This window comes from Gavialis gangeticus, unplaced genomic scaffold (assembly GCF_001723915.1).
Source record: "Gavialis gangeticus isolate Ggan-Ray unplaced genomic scaffold, GavGan_comp1, whole genome shotgun sequence".
Lineage (NCBI taxonomy): Eukaryota > Metazoa > Chordata > Crocodylia > Gavialidae > Gavialis > Gavialis gangeticus.
The window spans coordinates 92,325,748-92,334,319 of NW_017729024.1; the positions used below are offsets into that span (position 1 = coordinate 92,325,748).

The 8,572-nt window shown below is 39.9% G+C and overlaps 1 protein-coding gene across 8 annotated transcripts in view; it reads left to right on the plus strand.

Annotated features, from left to right (window-relative positions):
- HNRNPK (heterogeneous nuclear ribonucleoprotein K) overlaps positions 1-8,572 on the plus strand; it is a 28,836-nt gene that overhangs the window by 13,701 nt on the left and 6,563 nt on the right. For 6 of the 8 annotated variants that reach the window (XM_019517391.1, XM_019517392.1, XM_019517394.1 and 3 more), the window contains 4 exons: positions 222-362; positions 1,041-1,169; positions 1,972-2,279; positions 2,523-2,577. In XM_019517391.1, coding sequence (XP_019372936.1) covers positions 222-362; positions 1,041-1,169; positions 1,972-2,279; positions 2,523-2,577 — 633 coding nt within the window. The remainder of the gene's footprint in view (positions 1-221; positions 363-1,040; positions 1,170-1,971; positions 2,280-2,522; positions 2,578-8,572) is intronic. The other 2 variants (XM_019517397.1, XM_019517396.1) reach the window with 1 other exon arrangement.

The window sequence follows — 8,572 nt, forward strand, 5'->3', positions numbered from 1 at the left end:
CCCCCCCCCCCCCAACAGGGTGTATGTGTGTTGTTTGCTACCGGTCTAAACTACACGGTTTTCTGTAAGCAGTGTAGTTTAGACCGGTTCTGCCTTAGGCTTTTTAAAGTGTTTGTTAGAATTTTCTGTTATGCTAATTAATGCTTTTTAAATTGTTTATAAGAATTAGAATTTTCCTAAACATTTGCAACAGAATTTGTTTTGCATGTGGTTGTCTTAAGGGGTTTTCTATGAACATTTACCAACAGTACCAACACTACAAAGGAAGCGACTTTGATTGTGAATTAAGACTACTCATTCATCAGAGTTTGGCAGGAGGAATTATTGGTGTCAAGGGAGCTAAAATCAAAGAACTTCGAGAGGTATTATCACTTTTGCCCTTGAGCTTTAGCTTTGTTTTTTATACTAAGTAGTTTTGTATTTGTACATGGGTTCTACCAAGATAGATTCTGTGGCTGTAACTTTAGTTTATACAGTCTGAAGAATACATTTTTTTTATCTAATTTCTACACCGGTCCAGGGGTCAGCCAGTGACTAGCAGATTGCTAGCAGTCATAGAGTCAGTGAAAGGCAGTAGAACCTGGGAAATCTGTTTTTTCTTATCTGCTACAGTCTAATTGAAAATTTCTCCTCCCCTTAATCCTAAAACCAGTTGAGATAGTTTATCATGATAACTTTTTGTCATTTTTTAAAAATTGCCAAGCTTTGATATTGATACCTTGGTATCAGGTTATGGACAAGTACCTTTATTAAGAATACTGCGTAGCAAAGTAGTATACTTAATAGAATTTAGGTAGATCAGTTTTAAAAGTTGAGGGTTTTCTGTAGGCCATCAAGCACCGACATTTAAAAGACTGGGAAATGTGCCACATTTTGGGAACACATCTAATACCTGGAAAAACAAAATTAATTATTGATTAGGTTTAAATTTTAATTTGTCTTTAAGAATGTGTTTATGTATTTTATAATACGTATATGTTTGAATAGATAACTAAGGTTGCTTTAAAATAATTGTAGTTCAAACTTTTCTTTTTGAATAGAACACTCAGACCACCATTAAACTCTTTCAAGAGTGTTGTCCTCATTCAACTGACAGAGTGGTACTTATTGGTGGGAAGCCTGACAGAGTTGTGGAATGTATCAAGATTATCCTGGATCTTATTTCAGAGGTGACATGTTTTAGATAGCTTCATTTAAAGACCAGTACAGGCAACCCCCGCTTAACATTGTTTCTCTTAGCATTATTTCACTATAACCGTCATTTGAAATTGATACTTAATTTCACTTGGTGCTCATTGAGTTTCCCTATAACGCTTGCAGTTGCCATCTTGGGTCATTAAAAACAATTGTGGTTGCCATCTTGGGTCGTCAGAAATATTTGGTTTCACTTAATGCTCGTTTTTTCAGGAACTAATTAAGAGTGCTAAGTGGGGATTGCCTGTATTTGTTTTGAGATAATGGGGATCTTTTCAATTCTAGAACGTTAGTAGCAACACAGAATGAGTATTTGGTTGTTAGTAGCCTGTGTTGAATGAATTAATCTCCAATTTATATAAAAGAATTGCATAATATGTATATGTTCTTCTTAGTTTTAAAACAGCAATTTGGCAACAACCAAAAATGTTGCCCCCGCCCCTACCTAATTGCTTCTTCACAAGGGAGTGGGGGGTGGTGATTAAAATGAGAAACTGAATTTACCCCTTACTCCTAAGTCGATCTTTGTGGGAAGTGTTGCTTAAGCAGGAAGTTAGGACATCATTTTTTGATCCACTGAATAGATGCAGTAACGGGACATCATTTCTTAGGGTTGCTAGGTATAGTTTTCAGAAGTGTGACACTTGCCCGAAATGTAAAGGAACAATCTTTTACAGTATAAAAGGTCTGCTATCTTAAACATTGCATGATACATTGAAATGTACTAATAATAGGCATAAGATAAAATGTTTTACTCTGTTTTATTATTATTATTAGTCTCCAATCAAAGGTCGGGCACAGCCCTATGATCCCAACTTCTATGATGAGACCTATGATTACGGTGGCTTCACAATGATGTTTGATGATAGAAGGGGGCGCCCTGTAGGGTTTCCAATGCGTGGAAGAGGAGGATTTGATCGAATGCCTCCCGGTCGTGGTGGGCGCCCAATGCCTCCATCAAGAAGAGATTATGATGACATGAGCCCTCGCAGAGGACCCCCTCCACCACCTCCAGGTCGTGGTGGCAGAGGTGGCAGCAGAGCTCGTAATCTTCCTCTCCCCCCTCCTCCTCCTCCTCGTGGCGGGTGAGTTGTGCAAGAATACATACAGCATTTTAAAAGAATAGTATAGCATTTTTGATTGATAGTCATGTCTAATGTCCCATAGGGGGAATGGAAATGTTGTATATTTTATGTTAAATACTCTAGGTATTTTTTTTCTATCTGGGCTAAAGCAGTTTGGATTTGTTGTTTGAGGAAAGGGAAAATTTGAACTAAAATATGTAAATAGTATGTCAAAACATGAGTCATGGTACTCTTTCATTTCAGTGATCTGATGTCTTATGACCGGAGGGGAAGACCTGGTGACCGTTACGATGGAATGGTAAGGATTTTTTTAAGTTGTACAGTATCTTTGTGTTTGTTGAAACAAGAATTTGCCTCCTTAGATATCCATGTGCACTGGGATATATGTGTCTGCCTGTCCAACTCCTGAAAATCAGATGTTGCCTTGTGAAAAGGAACATTTACGACAAGGGTTCTCAGCCATTCTTATTTCCCTGTTAACTACAGTTTGATCTGAGTTAGGTTAGTTGTTGAGTGCTGGGTTTTTTAGTAGTTGTTTCTTAGGGCCACATTTTTGAGAAAACTGGCTAATATCTTTTGATTAAGTACAGGTTTTCCCTCGCTTTATGCTGTACATGCGTTTCTGGAAAACCACACATAACTCAAATTTACATAAAGGGAACCCACTTTATAATGTAGCAAATAGGGATATGTTCCAAGACCTTGACCCCCTTGACTTTACGGACCCCCAGGCCCATTTCTGCCACTTTTACAAGACAATTTTGGTAGTCACCAACAGCAGACAGTAGGAGATAGGGATAGGAGATAAGCTAGGAGGACATTTAGAAGCCATAATGGAGATGGCAAATACAGAAATGTCACAGTTAATGAGTGAGGGGCACAGATCCACAAAGGAGACTATATTTTGGTGTGTGTCACTCTGCCCAGTGCACAGCACAAAGCTACCAAATGCTGGCTTCCACCACACCAATCGCATGAGAGTGAATTTACCTCACATATAACAAATTTTTGGTATAAAAAATTTTTGGTATAAGGGTGAATTTACACATACAGAACCCCCATAAAGCAAGGGAAAACTGTATTACTCTGATTTGTTTAGAAAAATCCGTGTCTTACAGAGTTCTACTTCATTGTTAGTTATATTTGTCACTTGCTGACATGCATGTATCTGAATAACCATAACAAGTCAGAAACCTGTTTTTTATGCATCGCTAATACTGTTTTTATTCTTGTCCTGATCACCCACAAGGCCTTCCAGTGTTGCTGATAAAAAATTTTGCTATACACAAATGTGTGCCTTTACAGCACGGGTGGGCAATTATTTGGGATGGAGGGCTGCTTACTGAGTTTTGTCAAGCCATGGAGGGCCACATGACAGGCAGCCGGGGCAGATAAATATAAATTTTCTAAACTTTTTAGGGATCCCAAGGGCTGGATAGAATGGCTTGGTGAGCTGCATGCAGCCCACAGGACGCATTTTGCCCACCCCTGCTTTAGGGAGAGCAAAGTATGTGGCCTGCAGTGTATTCTTCACTGTAAGGTCTGTTTTTGCCTGGGGGCTGGTAAGAGCTCAGATAACCCTATGAGTTCTGTAACTCTGACTCTAACAAGAGTGAATTATGATTCAGGCATTTTCTCCATGTTGTCAGCCACTGCACATTCACAAGAATGTGGCTAGGTTTTTGCCTACATTAAAAGAAATTGGATATGTAAATCGTTTTCAAATTGTAGTATTTGGTATGGAAACCTTGATGACCTATTGTAGAACAAAGAGATTGGTGATAATGGTGGAACAAGCTAGGAAGCGATGTGCTGCCACTCCTGTGCCAGATTGTGTGGCTCTGTGTCCGTTTTTATGATGGGGTAGGAGTTTTGTGACAGAAGTGATGAAAGAATTCCATGATTTCAGGGAGTTTGAAAAATACTAGAATAAACAGTACTTGCCTGGTTCTGAATTCTGTAAGCGTGTGGAATAGTACATCCCATTGAGTTCTCTTGTCTCTCAGTCCATTTGGTTCTCGGTCAGGGAGTCTGACTAATTCCAAGGCTATTTCTTTACCAGTGGTTCCCACCTTTTCATTGTCCGAGCATTTTTCCACAACTTTTTTTGAATGTGGTGACATAGTCTATTGAGAACCATTGTTGGTGCTGTCTCAGGTTACCTCATTAGTTCTCAACTGGGTGCTGATGTCATCATGGCCAGGTAAAACTGTCCCATGCTCCTGGTGCGCAGCCAGACCAGAAAGGACTACAGCAGACAGAAGAGCCCGTCCTTTTTGGTCCAACTATAGCCCCAACTCCTGCTACAACCCTTTTTGGTCCAGCCCTGCACAGCATCTTCTGGAACTGTCCTGTGTGCCTCTTGTTTCCTGGAGCAGTGTACAAGGGTAGGACCTGAAAGGGGTGTAGCATCAGCTGGCTCTCTTGCCTGCTTTAGGCTTATCTGAGAACCTCAGTGTAGACAGGAGGGTACACCTGACACAGCCCTTCACACAGGGCACTTTTTACCTGGCTGCCATAGTGCCTGCCTCAGCCACCCAAGAGGGTCTCATGGCACCCTAGTTGAGCAACTTCTGTACCCTGTGAGCATAAATGTCAAGGGCAAAAGAAGGTTAGGATGATTGGCTTGATGACTGACAGATTTTAAGTTAGTTAATGCGTCTCTCTTGATATGGCTATATTTTGGGGAAAATAATAACTCACCAGAGTGTTTTCCAAGACTTCCGCCATGTGTATGGTTTTTAAGAAGAAAGCTAAAGGCCATCTTGCAAAATTTTGGAGCGTTTAATCAGTTGACATCGTTTTGTGACTGCAGCTGTTTCCATTCAGTATAGGCAGTCATGGCTAGAGTTCTGATTCTGCTCACTTAAAAAGCATGTTTGCAGTGTTTGTCACTTGTTACACCATTACACGTGGAATTCAGAAAGAAACCTTCATAGTAATCATCCATTGTCACAGCTGATTTCACGCTTTGTATTTTTAAGACTATTAACCCCATCTCAGGGCATAAACAGTAGCTGGGACATCAGGGTGGGAGATCTCTGAGGTAACGTAGATTTAAAGTCTTGTTTGTTTTTCTGTCCTTGCCTGGAACCTCAAGACAGTAGGTTTGACAAGACACGCCTTTTCTTTTCTGTGTAACACTGAAATTAAGTGAGATGCATAGTTTATTAGAATGAGGGATGAGTTCAAGAAAATTTGATGTGACCTGGGGATTGTCTGCCAATCCCCAGGTCACATCAACGGTTGGAGAAACCTCGGACGTTACCTACCGTGTCAGAAAGCTACTATTTTCCTACAACTAGGACGCTAGATTTCTTGAGTTATAATTTAAAAAAAGTTTTCCAACCTGCTTTTTGAATCTTCAAAAACAGGAAAATCAACAAATTTAGAACTTGAGGTTGCTTGCTCTTTTTTTCCCCCCTCTTAAAATTGTTATGGAAATTGTACATATTTGCCCCTTCTCCAATACTGAAGGTGCTTTTGGCATCATTCATTTATTTTAAGTTAAAGATACAATTTGATAGTAAGGGATAGGCGAGCTGAATCCAGGTGCTGTTTCTAGGGCCAGACCCAGTAAGCTGACTTGAATTTACAGATGAGAAGTCTCAGCAGGAGGCTGAAACTATAGACTTGAACTTAAGCATATTACAAAACCGCCTTATACTTAGCAGAAAAGGACAGGTTTCTGAAATTCTGAACTGTTAACAGGATCTCCAGGCTGATTTCATGCTTTTTCTCTGAATCTAATCTAAATCAAGCAAGACAGGTGCAGTTGTCCTTAAGCCTGGTTCCCTAAGTCCTTAACAACTGGTTCTATGCATTTTCTTTAAAAGGCTGCTGTAGTGGCTTGGATCTTAGTTGAGACATGAATAAACCCTGGGTATTCTCCTTTTTCCCAGGTTTTCAGAGGTATAAAATTGTCCTACATCATCCCACAAAATGCTTCCTTAAATTACTTAACCAATTGAATCCCAGTTTCCCCATTGTGTGATTTATATTATCTGTGACCTTATCTAATTCTTAAGATGAAGCTGTACTACTTCCATTAGTGTGTTAAGAGAGCCATAACTATGTCTTAAGTTAGCTTACAATTTAGCTGCTTCTGTTATCTTTTTATTCAACAGCTACTTTGTGGGAGGTTTCAATGCTTTTAATTTTTTTGAAGGGGTGTAATTTCTTTTTAAGGATCATTTGTCAAGTTCATAAAATAAAAAGAAATGAAATACACAATATTCAGGGACTAATATTTAACAAATGTTTCACACAAAGGCTTGATGTTCTAAAAGAAAAACACTGCCTTTTAATTTTGCAATATTCCAAACAAAAATTGATATTGAAACTTCAAATACATTAAATATTTTGAGGAAGTAGTTTCTATAGATCCTTAAAAAGAAATTACACCCCTTCAAAAAAATTAAAAGCACTGAAACAACCCCCAACAAGATATCCCCTAGCTATCAAGTCAGTTTGGACTTCTCTATGATTATTTTACTAATGTGTAAAATGTATAATTTTCTAATAGTTTGCACAAATGGCGCACAACCGTACTGGATTAGGCCAGGTTACAGTCTGGATTTCTGTCCTAATTGCAACACTGGCCAGTACCAGAAAATTCAGAAGGTGATGCAGCAACCCTTCTGGATTAGGCAGTTGGGGGTTGTCTGCTTCCAGGGAAAGTTTCTTCTTGTCCCCGGTAGAGCGGGGCTTCTAGATCTGAAACATCAGTTAGTGAGTTCGGTTATTTTCTGTTGGCAGGCTTTAATATAAAACATAACATCTTACAAACTAGGCTGCTGCCTACAAAAGCATATGCCCCTCTGAACCAGTTAGTCTCTAAAGTTCTGCCCTGCTATGCCTTCAGCTTGACTTTAGACTAACATTGAACCACCTCTACTCATAATTATCTGCAGAGTTCTAAGTTCACATATTAAACTCTGAGTGAACTTCCTTGCATTCTGTGAAGGAACTAATGATTTGGGTCATTGAGTCCTTTCCATACTGAAATTGAGTATGTATTAGTAAATTAATGGCGAAATAATTACAAAGGTAAAAATGTCCCAGATTCCATAATCTGCACTGTGATGTGGGGCTGAGGGGTTGGTTGGTTGTTCTGTAGGTTTTTTTTCAATTCATTGATCAGTCTTAAACTCTTAGTATGCAGGGGTATTCCAAAAACCTGATTACTTTTTTTTTCAAATGTAGCTATTATCCTTGCACCATTTCCCTTCCATAAGGGGATTCTAAATGAATTAGTAAAATGGGAAAAGTCATTTACTTTCAAACTTACCCTGTACTAGATATGATGCTGTTTGGAGACATGTCAAAAATGGGTAGAGAAAAATGTTTCCATAAATTACCGTTGCATATTTACTCAAGAAGAAGAAAGAAAATCCTAAAGTGACCAGTAGTTTGCAGTTCTCCTCCTATGTGGGGGAGAGAATATTTTCCAGTATCCTAATAACTATTACTAGGGCACTCAACTTTTCCTTAACATTTCAAGGAAAATTATAGTCTTAAATTGAAATTGAGTATGTATTAGTAAGTTAATGGCAAAAGAACTATGAAGGTAAAAAATCCCAGATCCCAAAATTGTGAAACTAGGAAACTTGGAGTTAACCTTACCTGAAAATAAATTGAACATGTTAACTTCATTTCCATACCTGGAGGAACCCAAGAAACCTTAACTGTGTCCAGTTTTTAAACCTTACTCATTCTCTCCTGTAGTGTTACTACAGGGCACAGTTAAGGTGGTAACACTACAGAAAGGGAACAAGTAAGGTTTAAAAACTATAATCTAGAAAAACTAATAATTAGAGGTGCATCGATACATTGGTTCATATCTTATTGGCACTGATAAAAGGAAAATTGATGTTATTGGCAGTCAGCTTTTTTGGCTGATGTGACCGATTCACTGATAAATGTCATGTGCATGTGCGCAGCCACAGCATGCACACAGCCAGCCCAGCAGGTTGGAGAGCAGTGTCCAGCTGGTAAGTCTGTTGAGGAAAGGGGTGGAGGGAAACAAAGGGGCACTGGTGGGGAGGGGCAGATCGAGGTCCCTGTGGTGAGAGAGGGAATGGGGCTGGGGCAGGATGCAAGATGGAGCCATGAGCGGCTTGTCCAGTTGACTCGGGGAGGGGCCTGCAGCTCCTGTCACTGCACACCTGGGGGAAGGGGGGGGAGAGGCATGGGGCACATGCCCCCCAGATCTGCCCAGGGTGGGGGTGGGCTGCCGCTGTGGGCTAAAGCCGGGGGCAGCGCTAGGCTCTTCGTTGGGGGGGCGGGGGGGG